Below are 22,835 nucleotides of genomic sequence, written 5' to 3'. Positions count from 1 at the left end.
ATCAAGAAAAAACACGGAAATTCGTGATAATATCACGAAAAAAGAATAAAAAAATATGAGACTATATGACGAAACCTCGTGAGACTGGGTAGGTTATTAACCACCCAGCCAAATAAATATAAGAAGTTATCAGTCGGTGCAGATAGTCCCGAATAAATCATATTCAACAATTTTATATTTAACATATTTACATTGATGTATACTAAACTTTGCCAATAAAAGTAACGGAATTAACCAAATAATATTCCTTATGTAATGACATCTTGTAAAAGAAAAAAACTAATAAAATATTTTTAAAACAAAGTTGAAAGCTGGGCAAAATATGATATTTAACAAAAGAGCACAACTCCAAAATAATAATAAAAAAAGTTTGTTGACCACAAAAAGTACAAAACATGTCAATGTCACAAGTAATTCTGTTTACAAGGAAATATTTACTGGGGTAATATTTAAAAATGAGTTTAAAAGAGATTTATTTTACTTTATTTGTTAATAGATATTTATAAGGATTTCTTTCTATGGCATATCAAACCATCAACACGGCTATTCCAAAAAGTTATAATAGGAGTTCTAAAAACTACATCCCTTTGAAAAAGAGCCCCAAGACCCGTAGTTAATGCGCCCACATATAGCACCAGTGTGCTCACGGTAAGGTCCTTTGCCGATCCCGCTCACCCATCTACATCCGACACTTTCCTGTCTACTCTCCACTATTCTGTCTCAATAAAAGCACAGAAGCCCAAAGTTATCAAAATCTTGGAAAAATAAGCAGGATTCTCTGCTCTCAACTCTGGAGGCGTGTCTGCTGTTGGCGCTAAAACCACGCCCACTCGAGGGAAAGCTATCCGTCTCTTTCAACTGTCTGACGAAGGCATAGTTAGCTAACAAACTGTTGGTTGTAGTAACTAACAGTAATAGTACCTCGCGATTGAGCGAGCCCCACTGATGCTAATACACTCTAGTTATTAATATTGTGTTAGGGGCGGAGCCACGCTGGGTGGTTCCAGTGCATCGAGCCATTATTTCATCCCTGCCTAAAAAATCCTGTACTCAGAAATGGTGAAAAATGTTTAAGGGTCTAACTTCACAATTCAGTAGTTGACAGTCTTTGTAATGTGTTTCAGTAATACATTTCTAACATTTATAATGTGACTTTAAATTGATACTCCTCAAATTATTGTTTGTGCTGTTGCTATGCATTAACCGTTTAAATTACTATCATCTGTTTATAGGTTTCACGGGTCCAAAGGGGCACAAGGGCATGCCAGGTCTCCCTGGAATACCGGGAACTCCGGGTTTCCGTGGTGAAACTGGACAAGGCGGCTACCCTGGTCTGCAGGGAGAGGAAGGTAAAATGTAGATGTTTCAGAATTGTGTGCTAGATAAAATTAATTATTTTCAGTTATTATACATTTACATTTATTCTCACAAATGAGGAAGAATTCAACATTTTGTTTTAAGAGCCAACATTGAACATTATACACAATTATGACCCTGTATTTACCTTACAAATCACATAACTAGGTTATCTCAATGCCTAGGTTTTCGAGGTCAATCTGGTTTACCTGGTCCTGCTGGAATGCCTGGGCGCAGTGTTAATGTCGGTTACCTGCTTGTAAAGCACAGTCAGTCTGAACAGATTCCTATGTGCCCTGTGGGCATGGCCAAATTATGGGATGGATACAGTCTGCTGTACTTTGAGGGGCAGGAGAAGGCCCACAACCAAGACCTGGGTAAGTCCATTTTTACGTGCTTTGGATGCATACATGTTTGTTAACTTTGTATGTTGAAGTATAAAAATGGCCACAGATTTTTTTTATCTATTTTTACTTTTCAACCTTCACCCCAACAAGCAACTGATGTTTATAAAACAAAATAAATCAATAATAAAAAAAGATCGAAAAAGCCTTACTTTGTTCATCTAGGTCTAGCCGGGTCATGTCTCCCTCGTTTCAACACCATGCCTTTCCTGTACTGCAATCCTGGTGACATATGCTACTACGCTAGCCGAAATGACAAATCCTATTGGCTGTCCACTACTGCACCAATTCCTATGATGCCCGTGGAAGAGTCTGAGATTAAACCCTACATCAGCCGCTGTGCCGTGTGTGAAGCCCCATCTGTGGCCATTGCCGTACACAGTCAAGACATAACTATCCCACAATGCCCAGCAGGGTGGAGAAGTCTGTGGATTGGCTATTCCTTCCTCATGGTGAGATTTCAGTTTGTCTTTGCACATCAAAACGTCATGGCAATGTATAGCTTGAATGCAGTATAAGTCACTTTGGATCAAAGCATCTGCCAAATGCTTAAACATAATTTCTTATACAGCACACGGCAGCTGGAGACGAGGGTGGCGGTCAATCGCTGGTCTCTCCGGGCTCTTGTCTTGAAGATTTCCGCACCACTCCCTTCATCGAATGTAACGGGGCCAAGGGTACGTGTCACTACTTCGCCAACAAGCAAAGTTTCTGGTTAACCTCCATCGATCAGTCCTTCCACACTTCCCCTGCCTCGGAGACGCTCAAAGCCGGGCAGCTCCTCTCGCGCATCAGCCGATGCCAAGTGTGTATGAAGAACCTGTGACCTATAACCTATGAACTTTGACGCATGGGTCGTCACCATTACGTTACATTCATTCCAAACCGTCGAATGGAAATCAACATCGCAAGGTTTCTGAAATTATTATGTGTTATTTTACATATCGTGTAACACAAAGACATTTTTTCGCTTTCACATGAAGCCCTAAGATTTACACTTCACCACTACTGTGTGCCTTATGACTGATATTTAATTGTAACGGAAGCCAGAGATGCCTAATAAGCATAAACATTTCATTTCTCCAAACCTATTTACTTTTTCTATGTATGAAATGGTGCTTAACTTATTACCTCAGCATTATTACACCTGATTCTTTGTTAGTAAACATCATACAGCTGAACCAAAGAAGCCAATGCTTATGCACGACTCTGACCTATTGAAACTCTTCATGTGATCGGTCTCAATAGAGAACTTTAGGGTTGGGAATCAAACCTGGGTCTTATTTATCGTTTATGAGCATTAAAAAAGTGGTTTTGTTAACATTTGTGAAAGTCACTAGCATTAAATCAGGGCTGATATCATGACGTTCAGTCTCTCTATTTGGTAAGCTGTGCACATGAATGAACAGTCTTTCAAATGTGTGCATTTTAAGGGTGGTCTTCAAAGGGACATTCCACTTTTTTTTGAAAATGGGCTTGTTTTCCAGCTCCCCTAGAGTTAGGGGAATGGTCTACTCATTTTCAATATTGAAGTGTGTTGTTGCCTTGGCTGGGAGTTGTTGATGCATCCCTCTATCGTCTGTGTGCGTGCACGTGGGCGCTGGAGCGTGCTGCGGCGCTTCGATGGCATTTGGCTTGGCCCCATTCATTCAGTGGTGCCAATCGGAGATGGAGTTGGAGGTGACCAGGCACATCGGCGTTTTTCCTGTTTGGGACGAGTGGTTGTGCGAGCAAGTTTGGTGGTACAAAATAAAACGTGGCGCTTTTCTAAGCGGATTTGGAGGAGGAACTATATTTTATGGCGTAATAGCACTTTTGGGAGTACTTCGACTCGGCGCAGTAACACCCTCCCTCTCCCATTATGAGAGGGAGAAGGGGAGCGGACTTTTTAGGCGAGTCGAAGTACTCCCAAAAGATGATATGCCCAAACTCCTATTGCGCCATAAAACGTGGTTCCTCTTTTGGATCCGCTTGGAGGGGCGCTGCGTTTTGTTTTGTGCCACCAAACTTGCTCGTGTGGCTGCTCGTCTTGAATGGGAGGGGCGTTGATGTGTTTGGTCACTTCTGGCTTTGTCTCTGGGTGGTGCCATTGAATGAATGGGGCTAAGCTAAATGCTGTCGAGGCGTCGCGGTGCGCTCCGGCGCTTGCGTGCGCGCGCACAGATGGGGGAGGGATGTGTCGGCAGTTCTTGGTTGAGGTAATAACATATTTTGGTGTTGAAAATGAGTAGACTATTCCTTTAGGCATTTGATTTTTGCCGTTTTGGAGTCCATTCTGTTGATCTCCGGGTCTGGCGCTAACACTTTTGGCATGGCTTGGCATAATGCATTGAATCTGATTGGACCATTGGCATCGCTCTCATAAATGACCAAAGAGTTCCGATATTTTATTAATGATATTACGCAGTGCCTGAAAATAGTCCACTGCTATTAAAAGTTACCACAGGGACTATTTTCGGGCACTGCCTAATATCATTGCTGCCGTAAAATGGCTGCAGGAGGCGCAAAGTCCTTGATTATTACGCCATTATGAGAGTATAGTTCCTAGCTTAGAAAAATAGCAAATTTTTAATTTTCCGTTGGTCTTCGTACACGATGTAACTACAGAAGAGTCAAGTTTTAAATAGGAAAAATATCGAAACACTTGGGTCATTTTTGAGCGTGATGCTAATGGTCTTATCAGATTCCATGGATATGTACACTAGATGTCGCCTTGGGGCTCTGAGCATGCGTCAAAACCGCCGCCATCTTAGAACAGGGGTCTTGTCATAGAAAGTATCTAGGTAAAGCTGCTATCTCCGCCTGTACTTCAAATTCATGAACGATGCCGGACTTTTATGCTGCGCATGGATGAAAGGGCTACTAGCACTATGCATTACAGTCAGAAAAAGTAATTTTTCATAAAATCAAAACTTTTATTTTTTCCTGTACTAAATACATGTCTGACTGTTGAAACGAACCAAAAGAAAACCAAGAAAATCGCGTTCATGACGATTTATGGTGATTTTATTTCTGTTACACCATTGCCTACAATGACGCTGATGCGGGATTCCCCTGTTTCAAGATGGCGGCTCTGTTTGACGCATTCGGTCTAATGAACTGCCGTAGCCAGGGCGACATCTAGTGTACATATCTATGATCAGATTCAATGGATTGTGCTAAGCTATGCTAAAAGCAGAACCACCAGACCCTGAGATCGGCTGGGTGGGTTCCTGGACGGTGGGGGTTAGATGTTTGACTCTAGGGAAGCTTGAAAATGAGCATATTTAAATAAAAGTGGAGTGTCCCTTTAAAGTAAAAAAAAGTTAATGATAAAATAAACATGAATATAGAATTATTCAACGATTTTTTTCTGGCTTCTGATAATGCTAAATGCAGTTAGAGTGGGTTTTATTATTGAAAAATGAACACAAAATGTATTTAAATGTATTGAATTGCAACCATTTACATACAGATATTATGAAATTATTTAAATTTGATTATTGTTAACTGAACCAAATAGATCCGTTAAATCTTTTTCCTTATGATTCCCATCCCTTTAAGACATAACATCTGTATCAGCAACCCAGTGCTCAGCCACAATATGACCTGTTGAATTACAAATTCACTTGTAGGGATTCAGATAGAGTGCAGTGCAGATCAGTTACGCTTAACCCTTGTATAAATATATCACACTTAATACTAACAGCATCTTCTTTCGCCTGTACATTATGTTTGCTTTGTGTTTTTAAGGTGCTAATTATTTTAAATGAACAGTATATTTTCTAGCATTGCCCCTGTTTAACACTCATGAACGTTACATCATCAACTTTTTACTTCAAAGCTTGAGCTTTTTACTAGAGTCATTCTGGTTTGTTTGTACCCTCTATTGATTTAAACAATTGCACTGACTTTACTGAGGTTACTTTACAGGACACATCAAGCCAGGTCAAAGTGAATCTGTACTGATAACATTTCAAGACTCCAGATAATGTCCCACTTACTGTATATGTAAAAGCACACACCGGCTCACATTATTTTATTGATATGATTTAAGATTAAACAATCACTTAATCAAAAGTATGGGTTAGGTGTTCAACCCTTATTGGACTTTAGGCAGCTTTGCTTATTTTTAATAAGCGAGTATTGTTGGCCACAGGGATGGTTTCAAGGACAGGGCCCAGACTAAAATGCATGTTTAATTTGAAAACATCTTGCACTGACATATCGTTTTGTCATAATATGCACACCAGTAGTATAAGGTGTTTGTAACAGCTAATATAACTAAGGCCTAGTCCTGGATTAATCTAAACCCTGTCTGTGAAACTGACCACTATCATTTATTAAAAGTAAACAAAATAATTTAGCACCACTTTATTGCCATGTCACTACTTTTTTACCAAATGTACTTTAAATGTAATTATGTGGAATATTTGAAGTCGTAGATGTTTCAATTACTGTTTTATTGAATAACAAATAAATGCTTTTGTTTGTTACACTGTGTTTAATCTCATGTTAATGATGAACAAGCATAAATATGTATTCTATTGTAAAGCAATGGGTTGTACATATTACAAATACTCTTTGGCAAACCAAAACACTTTCAGAACTTTGGAAAGTCACCGAAAAACTTATATTTGAGTTGTCTTTAATAACAACATATGTACAATTCATTACAGTGTGTATAAAGATGAAAAAGATCATTCTCAAGAAATTGCTTTTTGAAAATAGTATACACACTACACATGAAAATAGGGATGTAAGAGTCATATTGAATGTGCCATGACCCTGGTTTTAATCATGCAACAGAAAGCTTTCTCATACAACCACACAGACTAACACATTTATTTCAAACTTCCTTTCAGAAATCTTATTCTCAGATTAGATTCTGTAATGAAAAACAGGCAAAAAAAATCATATAATGCAGTCCAGAATATAATTTTAATGTAAAAGCAAAACAATATCATGACGATTCCGAATTAATCACATAAAAAAATCATAATAAATCATAATAAAAATTACAACTTAAAATTAAAACTGAAAAAAAAACTTATGTACCTATTATGTATGGTCACCAAGTGCTTTCACAATTTCTATATAGAAAAAAAACACACAATGTGCTGAAATATATATAGTAGCAGCTAAAACGCACTCTAGTATATGTGGCAGTATGATTTTTATTTTTCATCCCATTCCTTCTTTAGCAATGAAGAACAATCAATCCCATGATCCAATGCTCTAGGCACAACATCCTGCTTTAGTCCTTTTAATCTCCAGTGGGGTCTCCAGATCTACCGTGGAGCTCTCCCCCTCACTCCTTTTCTTCAAGATGGAGGGCAGTAGCAGATCAAAGAGTGTTTCAAACAAAGCGTCCACATTGTAACCCGTTTTAGCGCTTGTCTCAAAACACATCCTCTCAGCGGGCAGGCACTCCTTTTCATCCAGACCCTTATAGCACAGCACACGGCCATAAAGAGCGACTGCGTCTTCTCTGCTGACCTGCTTATGCATGAGAGGAGTCGTGGGAGGAGTTGGACACGTGACGACGGGTTGGGATTCTTCTCCTCGTTCGCCATCCACATCTACGTGAGCATCGGTCAGGTCCGCTTTGTTACCCACGATGGCAAAAATGCAGTCGGCGTTGGCGGTGTCGGTCAGGGACAGGAATCGGCTTTCCAGCTCAGTCAGGCTCTGCCAGTTCGTAACGTCATATGTGAGTATGACTGCAGCCGCTCCACGGCAGTACATGGAGCCAAGGCCGTGAAACTGCTCCCGACCTGCACAGCACAAACAATCACAAAGCTGATTTAAAAAGTACAAGGTTCAACAGCATTGAACCAAAATCAACAATCCGAAAAACAAAACAAACCTGAGTACTTCTAGGAATGGAATCTACTTAGTCAAACAAACAAAGTCATTTAAGAAAGACTGCAAAACTTTCTTTTTCCTTGAATAGAAATAAGGCCAAGGTTTAAGAGAACATTTAGGGCTATAACAGCTGAAACACAAGAACCTAGTGTTGTAGAAATACGCAGTAATCTTTCAGTGACTACAGTTGCTTCTACTGTCTGTGAGAAGCCAAACGGGGATGTGAGAGAAAGCTTTGTTTCATCTCATGCACCACATAATAAAAGAATAATGAGCTCTACCACACAGAAACAGAGGTTCAACAGGTCACATACCTGGTTTATAGTATAGCTATTTTAATTTACAATATTTTACAATACCTGCTTCCTTCAGATCGAGTTAACTATCATTTCTTCACAAGTTAGATCAAGTCAACTATATTATTTCATCACAATCGAAGTTAGATTAAGTCAACTATCATTTTATCACAAGTAAAGTAAGATCGAGCAACCTATCATTTCATCAGAACAAGTTAAGTTAAATGGATTCAACTATCATTTCTTCACAAGTTAAGTTAGATCGAGTCAACTATCATTTATTCACAAGTTAAGTTAGATCAAGTCAATTATCATTTTATAACAAGTTAAGTTAGATAAAGTTAACTATCATTTCATCACAAGTTAAGTTAAATCGTGCCAACTATCATTTCATCACACATTAGATCGAGTCAACTATCATTTATCCACAAGTTAAGTTAGATCGAGTAAACTAGCATTTCTTCACAAGTTAAGTTAGATCGAGTGATCTATTATATCTTTATAAGTTAGATCGAGTCAACTATCATTTCATCACAAGTTAGATCGAGTCAACCATCAATTCATCACAAGTTAAGTTAAATCATGTTAACTATCATTTCATCACAAGTTAGATCGAGTCGACTATCATTTCATCACAAGTTAAGTTAGATTGAGTCGACTATTATTTATTCACAAGTTAAGTTAGATCAAGTCAACTATCATTTTATAACAAGTTAAGTTAGATCGAATCAACTATCATTTCATCACAAATTAGATCGAGTCAACTATCATTTATCCACAAGTTAAGTTAGATCGAATCAACTATTATTTTATAACAAGTTAAGTTAGATCGAATCAACTATTATTTTATAACAAGTTAAGTTAGATCGAATCAACTATCATTTCATCACAAGTTAAGTTAGATCGAGTCAACTATCATTTATTCACAAGTTAAGTTAGATCAGGTCAACTATCATTTCATCACAAATTAGATCGAGTCAACTATCATTTATCCACAAGTTAAGTTAGATCGAGTAAACTAGCATTTCTTCACAAGTTAAGTTAGATCGAGTGATCTATTATTTCTTTATAAGTTAGATCGAGTCAACTAGCATTTCATCACAAGTTAGATCGAGTCAACTATCATTTCATCACAAGTTAGATCAAGTTAACTATCATACTTCACAAGTTAAGTTAAATTGAGTCAACTATCATTTCATCACAAGTTAGATCCGGTCAACTATCATCTTATCACAAGTCAAGTTAGATCGAGTAATCTAGCATCTCTTTACAAGTTAAGTTAGATCGAGTAAACTAGCTTTTCTTCACAAGTTAAGTTAGATCGAGTAAAGTCGCATTTCTTCACAAATTAGATCAAGTCAACTATCATTTCATCACAAGTTAAGTTAGATCGAGTAATCTAGCATCTCTTTAAAAGTTAAGTTAGATCGAGTAAACCAGCATTTCCTCACAAGTTAACTATAATGTTAGGTCAAAGTTGAAGTCCTATTTGTTTGTCATAGGTTTTAATAAAAGATGTAGTGTTATGTTATACTTCTTATGTTATATTTGTTTGTAGAATTACTTTTTTTCTATTGTATTTTATCATTTCTATGTACAGCACATTGGTCAACAGTGGTTATTTTGAATAGTGCTTTATAAATAAAAAGATTGACATTGACACTGACATGACACTTTGTGTTTGATGATTAAACATCTAGACATTGTGCCAATTAAGCAGTTCTCCTAAAGATTTTTTTTTAAATTTTATTTTCAAGTTTAATAAATACTTTAAAAATGTTTCACAGTTCATCTTTATAGCACCATTAGATATTTATAAAAAAGCACTTATGAAATCAGACAATATCAAATTAAGTCTTTATTTCAAAATGTAAGATTCTCTTGCCACATTATTTTCACTAGCTTGATAATGTCATACAGGAGCTGCTTATTTTTTATAACCAAGTTACTGTGTTTATATTTTTTTGTATAACTTTAAAAAAATCATGTTATCTTAGTTCGCCGATATCTAAAGAATGTAGTAAGTACAAAAACAACAACACTGACACATCATTTAATACATTTGTATTTGTCCCTGAACTTCTTTCAACACACATTTTCAGGTTTGAAAAGAATAAGACAAAACTATTTGACATGTAAACCGTTTGCATATCTGTAGCCTGGATCTTAAAAATCAATGGAGCATTATTAAAACTCTTCCTTTCTTTATAATTTCATTGAATTTCTGCGAAACCTTTGTTTTAATAAAAAGAAAAATAACACACCTTCTGGAAAAAAGAAAGGTGAACATTATAACTAAAGACTCAACAGCTTTCCTACCCCTGACAAATTATTAGTATATGAATGACCATTGAGGAGGAACCTTGAGTTTCCTCACACACAAACTCTCTCACAAGCATGTGACTTTATGCCTGATAGGAGGCCACATACACTATTACACTGTGTCATCCGGCAAAATAAAATTCCATAGGAAGTGACTGAGCAGAAAAGGGATGTTTTCTATACAAAGAGAGGATCGTGCATGTTTTACATAAGTCAGAATAAAGAAGAAAATTATATTTATGTAAAAATGTTTTCTTACATATTTTACACATTTTCTTCTAGATTCCTATCGATCTATAAATAAATATAGATATAATTAAACACCTTTTCTATATTACTCCTTTACATTTTAAAATAGTAAAGGAACAGTAAAGTGTTTTCAATATGCATATTCATAATTGGTTAATATTTCCTAAGATCATGGGAATCTTGTTTAGTCATCGCTTTTAAAGGGATAGTTCACCCAAAAATGAAAACTCATCATTTACTCACTCTCATGTTGTTTAAATGTCTTTGTTTTGATGAAAACGAATGAAGACATTTTAAGGGATGTTCGTAACCAAACAATTCATGAGCCCCATTCACTTCCATGGTATTCTTTTGTCCTCCTATAGAAGTCAATGGGGCTCACAAACACTTTGGTTACAAACATTCCTCAAAATATCTTCCTTCATGTTCATCAGAACAAAGAAGTTTATACAGGTTTGTAATAACACGAGAGTGATTAAATGATGACAGAAATTTCATTTTTGGGTAAACTATCCCTTTAAGTCTAGCAAAGCATTAAGGGGATGTTTACTTACATAAGCGAGGTGAGACATGCCAAATAAAAATAAAACTTGTGGTATCCAACATCTGTTTTACTGTGTAATGTTTTTCGAAATCTATCAGGTTCAGTGAACTTTACCCATAGCAGGGGCAGATCTTGGGTATGTCATCTGAATAAGGAACAAAAAGTGCTGTGATCTACAAAAAACAAACTATTACCCACACTGTAAGAAAAAAATGTTCAAACCCTACCACCAGAGAATAAAACAGAAACTGGTCAAACCAATGAGAAATCATGTTTCACGAATTACTAACATTTAATTTAAAAAATAAAATTTTTTGGAGATATGTCTGAGATCATATTCATTTAACAATAATATTAGTTTATTTAAAGGGCAGCTGATAAAGCTTATGTGAAACAAATGAGCACTTTCATTTACAGAATTTCTTATAGATAATTTGCCAGTTTTCCCAAGCTGACATCGTTCCTATATCACTCATCTGAACACTTTTAACTAAACATAACTAGTATTCATGCCCTGAAAAAAAGTGTTTAAAGAATAAAGTAGCACAGTAAGGTACATTACAACCAAAACATTTGTTATATTATGTATTTTTTTAGGATTGACATACTTAATTAAGTACAAACAGATCTTTTACCTGCAGTGTCCCATATGGATATGTTGTAGGGCCCCCACTGTTTTAAGAAGAACGCCCCTCCGACCGTGCTTATAGTGTCCTTAAACTTCCTTTCCGTGTATCTGTGAAGAAGAGACGTTTTTCCCACGTTCATGTCCCCCAGAATGACGACTTTCACGTCGGGTTTCTTGGTCCTTGTGGCTTGATGCATGACTCCAAACACATGCCAATCATGCAACCTCGATGTTGGATTTATAAGTACAACATAAACAACCCAGCGCACGGGTTACTGGCTCCGTTTTAAGATGCATAATCTATATCCTCCGCGTTGATGTCGTCTGTAGAAGACATGGCGAAACAAAGCACATCGTATAGATGGAATGCAATACAATTGACAAAGCTGGGATTATTTCCAGCAACGTTAGTAACAAACAAGTTCTGTAACACTACAACAAGAGTTTGAAGTTGGATTTAACGGTGGTGGGAGGGGCCAATTCAACTCCTGCGCGACGTCACAGGAAGTACGCTGCGAAGGCGTGGCCGCATAAACATTTTGTCATTGACGTTTTAATATAATTTTTTTAAATGGACTTTCCTATGCTACGTTGCATTATTTTGGAGTTTAAATGTCAAACATAGACTAAATTTCGCTTATGTCATAACGCTTAAGCGGGAGAGCAGAAACGTCAGCGGAAGTGTGATGCTTATAAGAGGGCGGACACATATATGCCTGTATTTATATCTTAAACGAGTGAATTCGTGTATGTCGAGTCATAATCAGAATAAATATTGAACTTTGTTCCTGTCGTCTGACTGGATTCCGCAGCCAATCCCCGTACAAAGCTCCAAAGCTTTCTCTCTCGCGCGCTCTCTCTTTCTCTCTCTCTCTTTTTCTCTTCCTGCCTGAACTGTGTTGACCAGTGAACTTGATGAATCTCAAACGTGCCGCCTTCATTTTCTCTGCTCAGCCACTAAATCTGTCAATTGGTAAGATCGCAGTTTACCGTTGGTTGGTTTCCAAACAATGAATAGGTTGAGAAGGACGGAATGCATGGACGTTCACTTCTCGTCGTGATAACTGTAACCATTACAATCGCAGCAGTTTTGCTGTATGATAAAGGTAAATGTGTAGAGGCAAATGCTGTCAAAGTTGGCAGGTGTTAAACTAGTGGGGTCCAAAAGTCTGAGATCACCATACAGTTTGTTCTATCATATGATTAGCATAAACATTTCAGTGGAAAGTTGTATTACACGGAGGAATTTCAACGTATTTCGTATGCCTTTCCTCAGCACGCAGAAGTTTATGCAAAACTTTATGATCCATGTTATGACTGCAAGGGTTGCAACGTACGTTTTGAGCAAAAGAGTTAGGGATTACTCGTTTACATTGGTGACAGAAATTGTGTATATATGGCAGAAATTGTGAAATTAAATATGTCTACGGTTTTTATTTTCCGAACTCTAAACTTTTACATAATGGTTTTAGTTGCAATTTGCTTTCAACATCTGCACCGTGTTCTCGTATTTTTTGACCCCACTGCCTATTTTACTTATTATACTTCCTCCAAACAGTTAAAATGCACATTTCAAACACTAAACATGATTAAATGTGTATATATCGGTCTTTTGTTGTATAAATGCTTTACATGGAGGTATTTTCGACTATATGTTTACTGTGCTTGCACAATTTCGCTGCGAAACGCACGATACGGATGACGTAGTGCGCAGCTTTTCAGTGACGTTTTCAGCGTTGTTGGCGCGGGTAAACACACTGGTGAAGTTCTAAGGAGCTTTGCATAAACCAGCTCAGTTAATCCCCGCAGGTCAGCTAGGCCTTTGTCACAATGCGCTCGAAAACCGAGTGAAACGTCGTCTAACTAAGACACGGATCCCTCACTTTAATCGATGCAAGGCCGAGCTACGTTGGCTAGTTTGCTGGAGCGCGCCGTTGCTTATACAACATAATGCTAGTGAATGCAACGCGGGGTTTCCTGTGGTCGGACATGGAGACGAGGGCGCTGCTAAACATCTGGGGAGAACACGACGTGCAGACGGCGCTGGATGGGAACTTCAGGAACAGTCACGTATATCGAGACGTCGCGAACCGCCTGTGCGAACTGGGCTTCGATCGGACACCGGACCAGTGCAGGATACGGGTCAAGAGCTTAAAGAGGCAGTATTTTCAAGCGAAGGAGGGATCCAAGAAAAATGGGCAGTACCACAAGATGTGCAAGTTCTACGACGAGATGGAGAGGATATTGAGCAGTAGACCCCTGGTTGAGAGACACGACATTGACAGCGTTGCTGTTGGAGGAGATGAAACGATGGATGAAGATGCGGAGAGTACGGAAATGTTGCACGAGACTCAAATGGATGGCAGTGGTGAATGCTCGTTTATGGAGCATCAAGTGAAAACTGAATATCCATCCTTCCCTATTCCAGTGACAGTGGGTGTCATGAGTATGTACTCATCTCTCAACTTATTCTGATTGGTCAGAATAACAATGATCTGCCATGTTTCATCAGTGACGTGTCCTTTTGTATATCTATGTATTTGCTTTGTTAATATTTCTTTGCTCTTTGTTTCCAAAGGTTCATTCCCAGCGAAACAGAGCAACCTGCCGAAAACAAGCGCCGCTTCATCCTCAGCTAGCAGGCCGCGGCGAAGCAAGAAGAGGTTTGCGAACATGTCGCTGGAGAAACTGATGGAGAAGTTTTTGGAGCAGAGCATGGAAGCCGAGGAGAACTTTTACAGACTCGAGGAGCAGCGTCTTCAGGCCGAGGATAAGCGCAGGGAGGATGAACATTCCAGAGAGCTGCAGATGCTTCACATGTTGGGGCAGATTTTTACGGGCATCAGCGCATCATCATCATCTGTAACGCCACCCACTCCGCAGCCCTCTGGTATCCCCCAGACTAACCCCGCCGTATCCCTTGCACATCAGTCTGTTGGAAATCGTAATCGTCCGTCTGCCTTGACCGAGTTTGCCAGCCAAAGCCAACCAGCTGGCCCAGGTCTGCTCATGGAGGAGGGTGACGTTGAATGTTCGTCTAAAGTCATATTCAGTAGACAAAAAATGACCTTAAATTAGTACACAAGCAAAAACGACAATATTTGACATAAATATTTGCTAAAAATTTTTTTGGTAGAACCATCCTATTTTTGTGCGCATTTTGTTTTGCACGCTTTAGTCTAAAATTTAGTTTAGTAATTTAGTTTAGTCTCCACCGAAGTTCTGAAATCTCATTTGCATTCACATTCAATGCACTGCCCAGGTTGATGCCAGATGTCATTGGTTCTTAAATGTAAGGTACACAATGCACTAATTCAAACATACCGGATGGAGATTTTAGAGCTGCAGTGAATCGATTACTTTCTCAAACAAATCTATCAGATATGCTTAAACACAAACTTGGTGTGTTAGGTTATTTTTTGACGCTTGGCGGATGTAATCACCATAAGCTGTCTTTGTATGGAAAAGAGCAGGATAAAGATTATAAAAAGTTTGTTTCTGTGTTCTGGTAAAGAACAACACAATTCAAGTTTTGTTTATGAGAACTGCTCTTTTAAAGTGATAGTTAACTCCGGTGAAAAAGAAGTACACTTCCATAATGTACCTAAAGTGCTCTATTTTTGTGCCAGGGCTCCATGCAAATAATTTTTTATACTGACCCGGTCTGGCCAGTGGTTCAGGTTTTCACTTGCCCTGGCAAAATTTTTACTGACCCCATCAAAAAAGATTTTGGTGTCACATTTTTAAAATAATAATTCAAAAGTCGAATATAATTGTATACATATACATTTTATTCATTATTTGTTAAGACAATTGGCAATAAAGTTCAGGGGAGCAGATAAAGGAGTATGTGAGAAGTTAACGTTCGCAATGTTTAAAATGTCTCTTAAGTATCTCTGTGGTAACATTACATAAGAATACATACAGAAAATATATTTTAGTGACTGAGAGCAAAGCACTGGCCCGATCGGTCAAGTGACAAGACAGTTTACTGGGCCAAATGTCTCTCACACTGGGCAGTCCTTTATGTTGAGCCCTGCGTGCACTGATTTTGTACTTAATACACTAAAAATTCTTCTTTAGTATTAAGATTTTTTTTACATGATCTGTGCTATTTTGAGACACCATAAATATGAACTAAAATGTGCTAAAAATATTTAAAATATGTATTTAGGTACCACTTGTAGTACACTTGATTGAACCCATCTTTGTATGAAAGATGTGTTCAAGTTTAATACAAGTGTTAACTAAATATATATATTTTTTAATACAGAGATGGTATGTTAAAAGCAAATTTTTGTTCCTATTCATTGTGTCTCAAAATAGCACAATTAAGTACACTTAGATAATCTTAAAGGGGCCATAGAATGTAAAACTCTATTTATCTAGGCATAGATGAATAATAAGAGTGGACATACCGTGAGCCTCAAACATGATTGTTTCCTTCTTCGGTTTCCTTCTTTGGCATCTTTAAGAACATCTTAAAAAGTACTAAGAAGAATTTTTCGTATATTAGGTACAAAATTAGTACATGAAAATTTAAACCTTATTTAAACCTGGTGCATGCAAAAGACAGCTGAAAAACAGGCCAATCTCAACATAACACCGACTTTGACATTACAGTCAAGATGTACGCCCCAACATTAAATTACACCTTAAACTAATAACAATGTTGTTACAATGCTAAAAAAAGTTGTCACTGCTGAGTTAGTGTTATATGCTAGCTAATGCTATATGCTAGGTTTTAGGCTGACGTTCTACTATTGACACTGTCTGAAGTTGCCACTCAGAAACGCTTTAAAAAATTAAAAATTAAAATCTCCAAACAATGGATTATTCCTCAAATTCTGTTTACACACACAGAGCTACTGGTGGAGGAGCTGCTCTGTGAAACAGCCAATCAGAGCAGAGCTCAACATTCATGACCCTTTCAATTAAGGTAGAAATAGTCCATTTTATTTTCAAGGCAAATCCTAGGGCTGTAAATTAACATGTAAAAATAATTCTTTCACTTAATAAAGCCGCATACATTCTATAGATTTCAGAGAACAATTTAACATATGTTAATGCATTCTTTGGGATCTTTAAGAGCATCTTAAAAAGTACTAAAGAAGAATTTTTCGTATATAACGTACATGAAAATAGAGCACTTAAAATACATTATGGAAGTGTAGTGTACTACTTTTCACCTAGGAAGTCCAGAATTAATTGTGGTCATTAATTTTTCACCCTCATGTCGTTCCCCTCCCATAAGACCTTTGTTCATCTTTATAACATGAATTTGATCAAATCCGACAGAAAGGCAATTTCAGGAAGCAACAAGAATACTGTTTGTGTGCAAAAAAACAACAAAGGAATGACTTTTCATTCTCGAACGTGCATTCACAGTGACATTTTCAGTGCCATGTGAATCCATTGTGATGCTTTTGAGAATGAAGACTGACATGAAAGAGAAGAGAATGTGGAATAAAGTCATTCTTTTTGCACACAGAAAGTATCCTCGTTGCTTCATTAAATAAAAATGTAACCACTGCAGGTACATGGACTATTTTAACAATATTTTCTTAGCCTTGAATGTGGGAGTTGCGTTGCTTTCAATTGGAGGCCAAAAACCTTTAGATTTAATCAATTTCCTTAATTTGTGTTTTGAAGATAAACGAAGGATTTAATAATGACAAAAAAATTTATTCTGGACTGAACTATACCTTTAACAAACATTTAACATGTATTTAATATGATATGGAATTGTGATTAAAATAATGACTGTTCTTTTTCTCAGTCATAGAGCGCTCTTTCTCCTTGGGCACAACTGCAATGGACAGTGTAATACCTCTCGTAAGAAACACAATTCCTCCACTGACATCCAAAAAACACAAAGGTCAGGATGGACGTATCGGTATCATTGGAGGATGTCAAGAGTAAGTGAAGCACAGATCTTTCTCAGGGCTATATATTTCCACTCGAAAAAATTGTTGGGTTGGGTCAAAAAGCGAGGAACCCAACCTGTAAGGTTGAAATTTAACCTAAAATATGCTGGGTTGTTTTAACCCATTGATTGTTTAAATATAAACATTTTCTAGCAGCTGGGTTTGTCCCTTTTTAACCCAATACCGGGTTGAAAATAACCCAATAAACCTGCAGGTACACATACTTTGCTGACTGTTATTTTACTCTGTTTTTTTTACCTTGTCTGACAAAATTGACACTTTGTTTTTGTGTAGGTACACAGGTGCACCTTATTTTGCAGCTATCTCTGCTTTAAAAGCAGTAAGTATTCTGTTTAAAATACACCTCATTTTGGCTTTATGTGTCTCAACCAACTACATAAGACACTGATTTGTAGGTTTAATGGGTTAATTATCTTTATGTGTTTGGCTTCTGGCTTGTTTTAGTTTATAGGGTTTTGTAAATGTCTAAAACTGAAATTACCTCCATTATCATTGATCCATTATCCTTCTTCTCTTTTCATTTTTCAGGGAGCTGATCTGTCTCATGTATTCTGCACCAAAGATGCAGCCCCAGTGATCAAGTCCTACAGTCCTGAACTCATCGTCCATCCTGTGCTGTGAGTAGGAAATCCTATTAGACACAAACATTTATTACAATTGAATTGTATTAAGTATCACCGAAGGCCAGCAAACAAGAGGTTCTTAGGTAATTCAATATGGACCTTAAAAGATATAATTCAATTCACTGGGCTAGCTGAAATGAATTTCATTCTGTGCTTTGACTCAAGGCATGTCAAGAGATTTGAGTATGATGTGCTGTGTTTTTTCTTTTATCTGTACATGTAGAGACAGTCCCAATGCCGTGGAGGAAATCGAGAAATGGCTGCCTAGACTTCACAGTCTGGTTGTCGGGCCAGGTCTAGGAAGGGAGGATAAGCTACTGAAGAATGCAAAGGCAAGAGTGATGAATTTTACATATCTTTTAAAATGCCTTATCATGTATATGCAATGTTTTTTTAGTGTATAATAGAAAAGCACTACTCTATTTTCTATTGAAAAGGATTTTGTAATATCTAAACTCCTTGTTTGGCACTTTTAATAGTTTGTGTAGTGATAGACCCTTTTTCAGTTAGTAAACATTATGATGTTTTCGTGAGCGTATATTAGGTAGAGACAGAAATTAATTCACAAACTGCTTCACAAATGATAAATAGCTAAGTTTTGTTAGTTTGATTTTAAACAATGACTGCACAAATTCCAATTTTGTCTTACTATATAAGGTCAGTCATTAGCTGCGTTTCCATTAAAGATTTGTGCAAAACTTTAGTGTTATTTTCTAAATCCTAACGAAAATCTATTGCGAAATGATGCCGTTTTTACTTTAACTGATGTTATGCGGCTAAAAATACATTTTGTTGTCTCACAATAAGTCATCTCAAAAACGATGGCGACGAGTGTGTTTGACTTCATTCGGCGCCGTGCAGACTGACATGTGGAAGACGACTAATTATACCGAGAGCGAATCAAAAGCATACAGAGCAGTCGACTCCCGAATCGCTCTTGCGGTATTTTGATGGCATGTGTTCTTTGTGTAGCCGATACTGTGCTAATTTGTATTGGCCACCTCCAGTTTTCATTTTGTTTTGCCTCCAGCTACCGCTGTGATGTTATCGTGACGTAGGCACTAAAAGAGTCTATTTACTGGCACTTAAAGGTTTTGAAGACCATCAAATTCTCTCTACATGTGTTTGTCAAAAACTAGAGTTTGAAAACAAATGTAATGTTACAATATTATAGTAAACTTTTGAAAACTGCCACTAGTGGTAACATTTTACAATTAGGTTGTATTGGTGAACATTAGTAAATGCATTAACTGACATTAACAAGCAATGAACAATATAGTTTATCGGCATGTATTATTTCTTATAAATGTTAGTTTATGTCAATACAGTTATTCATGTTACTTGATGGTGCTTTCATTAATGTTAGCAGTTACAACGCTTGATGTATTATCAATGTATTAGTAAATGCTGAAATTAACATGAAATAAGATTAATAAATGCTGCAGAATTATTGTTCATTGTTGATTCATGTTAGCTAATGCATTGACTAATTGTTGACAAATGCAACCTAATTTTAAATTATAAATTAGATCAGTAATATGCAATTTTATATATTAATACAATTCACAAATTAATATTGACATTTATGTTGATTAAATACAATGATTTTAACAATTGTCTCTTTTTAAGGAAATCATAGAGCGGTCAAAACTCAGAAGCATCCCAGTCATCATTGATGCCGTGAGTACTGAATGCTTTACTGATGTTAAAATATGGCAAAGTTTTAGTACATCCAGTTCAGAGTTCTGGGTTGAAAATGACATCTCAAAGTTTGCTTTTAAACAGTTTATTGAGGCCTGCTAGACTTGCAAAGCAAGTACACTAAGGCTTTACATATGTTGTTATGCGTGTTTGTGTGTCTTTTACAGGATGGACTTTGGTTAGTGGCGAAAGAGCCATCTGTCATTCAAGGATATCAGAGAGGCATCCTCACACCCAACATTATGGAGTTTAGTCGTCTATATGAGGCCATGGTGAGTAAAAAACTGTACTGTTTACATATTGTAATTTCATAAATCCCATGCAAATATAGCCTGCCAACCAAACTCTCGTACATTCATTTCATTTGTACAGATAGTCTGGCCACGCTCCATTGCAAAGGGTTACTTCCGTTAAGGAGGGTCCTCTATTGAAGTTTAAAACTATTGGATCTGCACAGAGTCACTCAGGATCTGCCATAGGCGATCGCTAACGTGTGGTCGTGACGTATATCATGCGCCGAAACCGGCCGGAAACAAAAAGTCAGAATAATCAGACCAACAAAACTTGGCAAACCTGGTTCTCGCTCCGGCTTTAACTTCTGTATATTCGGCAGTTTTGCAACAACGGACCGAATAGCTTTTCTCACGTCTTTCTCCGCTGCCATTACTGAACATCGTTCTTAGCCACCCCCATCTGTTCGCTGATTGGTCCTGCAGATTTTTGCAGGAGAAAACGAAACTCAACAGAGCAGTCCCAGACGTATTACTGAAGCAAAATGAAAATTAAGCGGAAGCATGTAGGAGGGCGGAGCCAGGCTAATGTAAATAATCTGTTATCTAAGATATTCTGTGCAATTATGTTCATGTGTATGTATTCCCTTTTTTTACATTCTCAGATTGGATAGCCATTTAACCCCATAAACAATATACAAAGTTTAATATTTTTGTTTTAGCCATAGACTGTAAAAAATATGGATGTAGTGTCCGTGACGTCACCCATAGTTTTGTGAAGAGCTTTTTTGAAGCCAATTTGCGGAGCCTGTCGCAGCCATCTTGGTCGCGCGTCATTGCGCATCACTCGCAGATAACCGAAAATGGGTAAAGAGGCGGGTTGTTTGCTGAAACCACGCACGCCTTGCTCGATGGTAGTGACAGCAGTGGCAGTTCACCTGTCACTTAAGTGACCACGCCCTTATTTATCAAATTCACCCCCCCCCCCAAAGTTGTCAAGAAGAGCAAAATAAGCTATATAAACCAAAAACACTTATTACACCAGGCTGTAAACATTATTTTCTGCTGTAAAGTTGGGCATTTTAACATGGGGATTGACTCCCTTTTAGAGCCAATCTCTTGCGGCGGGTCAATTAATTGCATTTTAAGTCACTTCTGTATCAGAGAGATCGTAAGGTTGCCCCTTGGTTTTAGGACAGTGTTTGATTGACAAGTAAATTAAAAAGTACAAGCATAAATTGAAAATGTACTGTTTTTAGCACCATGAACCTCTGGACAGCTCTGACCACAAGAGAAGTGCACAGCAACTGAGCATCGCCATGGGCCACCTGACCTTGGTTTTGAAGGGGGAGGAGGACATAATTACTGATGGAAAAACAAGTCAGTCATTTTCTTCAAACGTTTCATTAGGTTCCAGTGTACCTTTTCTCTTTCTTTTTAACTCATGTCTCATGTGTCTGCTTCCAGTGCTAACCTGTAGTCAAGAGGGCAGCGGACGTCGTTGTGGGGGACAGGGAGATCTGCTGTCAGGCTCTTTGGGAGTCTTCGCCCACTGGGCATTCAGCTCATCTCCAGATGCAACTAAAGGGTATGGTGCTTTGTTGTCTGCAGTATTTACTTAGTCAATAAACATGACTTGTTTAACATAAATTTCTCTGTTTTCAGCATGAATCCCTCACTAGTAGCAGCGTTTGGTGCTACTGCTCTAACAAGGCAATGTAATCGCCAGGCCTTCCACAAACATGGCAGATCTACAACCACCTCTGACATGATCCAGGAGATAAGCAGTGCTTTCAAGAAGTTGTTTGAAAGCTAAACTACATATATCCACTCCCTTATTAAGATCATACATAGTTTAAAATAAAAAATAAAGTCTGCATCTCCACACCACTCAAATAAATAAAACACACTGTTGATCATCTAAGTTCATTTTCTCCTTTTTATTTTAAAGTGCCTCTTGTAGTTTTGCAATACACTATCAACCGCTTGTCCACTTTCATGTCTATGTGGTGGCAAAGCCCTCTGTAAATGTCATACACTGTTTTTTATGTATAAATATATATAGAGAGAGAAATCTGTAGATGTGTGTTTTATGTTTTAGAGTATTTAGATTTGTAGATGATACCCTAACCTACCAAGAGAGTTTTAACACTCCACCTCTCTAGGAACGAATAGCTCTGTTGTCACTACTGGCTGCAATTTATTTATCGGTCTGCTTAAAAATGTCACTTTCAAGTATTTAAGCAAATGCTGTATCTTTATAAGTGATGTTTTCCCAAAATTAGGCTATTTAACATCTTATGTGTCACAGTAACTCACTATTTTATATGTGAGACAAATTACAAATTTTTCCAAGTTTCTGTCATTTTTATTAGTTTGTTATTTTACCTATTAAACTAACCTGAAAGTTTTACTTACACGTGCTTCTGTTTTGTATTTGTCATGGTGTTTAATGTCTGGACTTTTAATAGAAACATTTTCATATATGAAAATGATACCATTTGTTATGAGGAAAATGTTTTGCAAGGTAAAATATATTTAGTATTCAAACAATGATTCAATTTATCTAAATCGTAACTAGTTGTCACATTAAACATGGATTTTAAGATACATGAAGGTCATTATTACACAAAAATTCGTCGACTTCATCTTACAAACAAAATGAACGATATTATATGTGTATATAT

General features: G+C 37.3%; 3 protein-coding genes across 9 annotated transcripts in view; 2 read left to right on the top strand and 1 right to left on the bottom strand.

The window, feature by feature from the left end:
* The window catches only part of col4a2 (collagen, type IV, alpha 2), a 106,036-nt gene extending 99,801 nt beyond the window's left edge, over positions 1–6,235 (top strand). The window contains exons 45-48 of the mRNA XM_073854984.1: positions 1,233–1,349; positions 1,542–1,733; positions 1,926–2,212; positions 2,332–6,235. Of these exons, the coding sequence (XP_073711085.1) occupies positions 1,233–1,349; positions 1,542–1,733; positions 1,926–2,212; positions 2,332–2,586 (851 nt within the window). The 3' untranslated portion in view covers positions 2,587–6,235. The remainder of the gene's footprint in view (positions 1–1,232; positions 1,350–1,541; positions 1,734–1,925; positions 2,213–2,331) is intronic.
* A 135-nt stretch (positions 6,236–6,370) lies between these two features.
* rab20 (RAB20, member RAS oncogene family) lies at positions 6,371–12,081 on the bottom strand. 2 transcript variants are annotated; one of them, XM_055215197.2, is made up of 2 exons: positions 11,654–12,081; positions 6,371–7,516 (listed from the first exon to the last, which is right to left on the bottom strand). In XM_055215197.2, exons 1-2 carry the CDS (start codon positions 11,841–11,843, stop codon positions 6,978–6,980), a joined length of 729 nt encoding a protein of 242 aa, XP_055071172.1. In that variant the 5' UTR covers positions 11,844–12,081; the 3' UTR covers positions 6,371–6,977. The 2 variants fall into 2 exon arrangements, with proteins under 2 accessions (XP_055071172.1, XP_055071173.2); XM_055215198.2 differs by lacking the exon at positions 11,654–12,081 and adding an exon at positions 11,029–11,178.
* A 306-nt stretch (positions 12,082–12,387) lies between these two features.
* Positions 12,388–22,565, top strand: naxd (NAD(P)HX dehydratase). Of its 6 annotated transcripts, none has more exons than XM_055215182.2 (11): positions 12,388–12,619; positions 14,225–14,677; positions 17,426–17,564; positions 17,868–17,913; positions 18,123–18,211; positions 18,441–18,549; positions 19,847–19,897; positions 20,086–20,190; positions 21,408–21,528; positions 21,616–21,736; positions 21,814–22,565. In XM_055215182.2, the coding sequence occupies exons 1-11, from the start codon at positions 12,562–12,564 to the stop codon at positions 21,962–21,964; spliced, it is 1,443 nt and encodes a 480-aa protein (XP_055071157.1). In that variant the 5' UTR covers positions 12,388–12,561; the 3' UTR covers positions 21,965–22,565. The 6 variants fall into 6 exon arrangements, with proteins under 6 accessions (XP_055071157.1, XP_055071159.1, XP_055071158.1 ...); XM_055215181.2 differs by having other exon boundaries at positions 12,613–12,752; XM_055215178.2 differs by lacking the exon at positions 12,388–12,619 and adding an exon at positions 12,846–14,092.
* The last annotated feature ends 270 nt before the right edge of the window (positions 22,566–22,835 follow it).

This window comes from Misgurnus anguillicaudatus, chromosome 17 (genome assembly GCF_027580225.2).
Source record: "Misgurnus anguillicaudatus chromosome 17, ASM2758022v2, whole genome shotgun sequence".
NCBI classification, from domain to species: Eukaryota; Metazoa; Chordata; class Actinopteri; order Cypriniformes; family Cobitidae; genus Misgurnus; species Misgurnus anguillicaudatus.
The sequence above is the reverse complement of the archived record's forward strand: the minus strand, read 5'-3'. Positions and strand labels throughout refer to the sequence as shown.

Excerpts from the sequence above, each read along its gene's own strand:
- rab20 (XM_055215197.2), bottom strand. The coding sequence starts at position 11,843 with ATGCATCAAGCCACAAGGACCAAGAAACCCGACGTGAAAGTCGTCATT. Across the intron at positions 7,517-11,653 it reads ATCCATATGGGACACTGCAG|GTCGGGAGCAGTTTCACGGC; the intron begins GTAAAAGATCTG and ends TGTGCTGTGCAG.
- naxd (XM_055215178.2), top strand. The coding sequence starts at position 13,597 with ATGCTAGTGAATGCAACGCGGGGTTTCCTGTGGTCGGACATGGAGACG. Across the intron at positions 20,191-21,407 it reads GTCGTCTATATGAGGCCATG|CACCATGAACCTCTGGACAG; the intron begins GTGAGTAAAAAA and ends TACTGTTTTTAG. Across the intron at positions 21,737-21,813 it reads TCTCCAGATGCAACTAAAGG|CATGAATCCCTCACTAGTAG; the intron begins GTATGGTGCTTT and ends CTCTGTTTTCAG.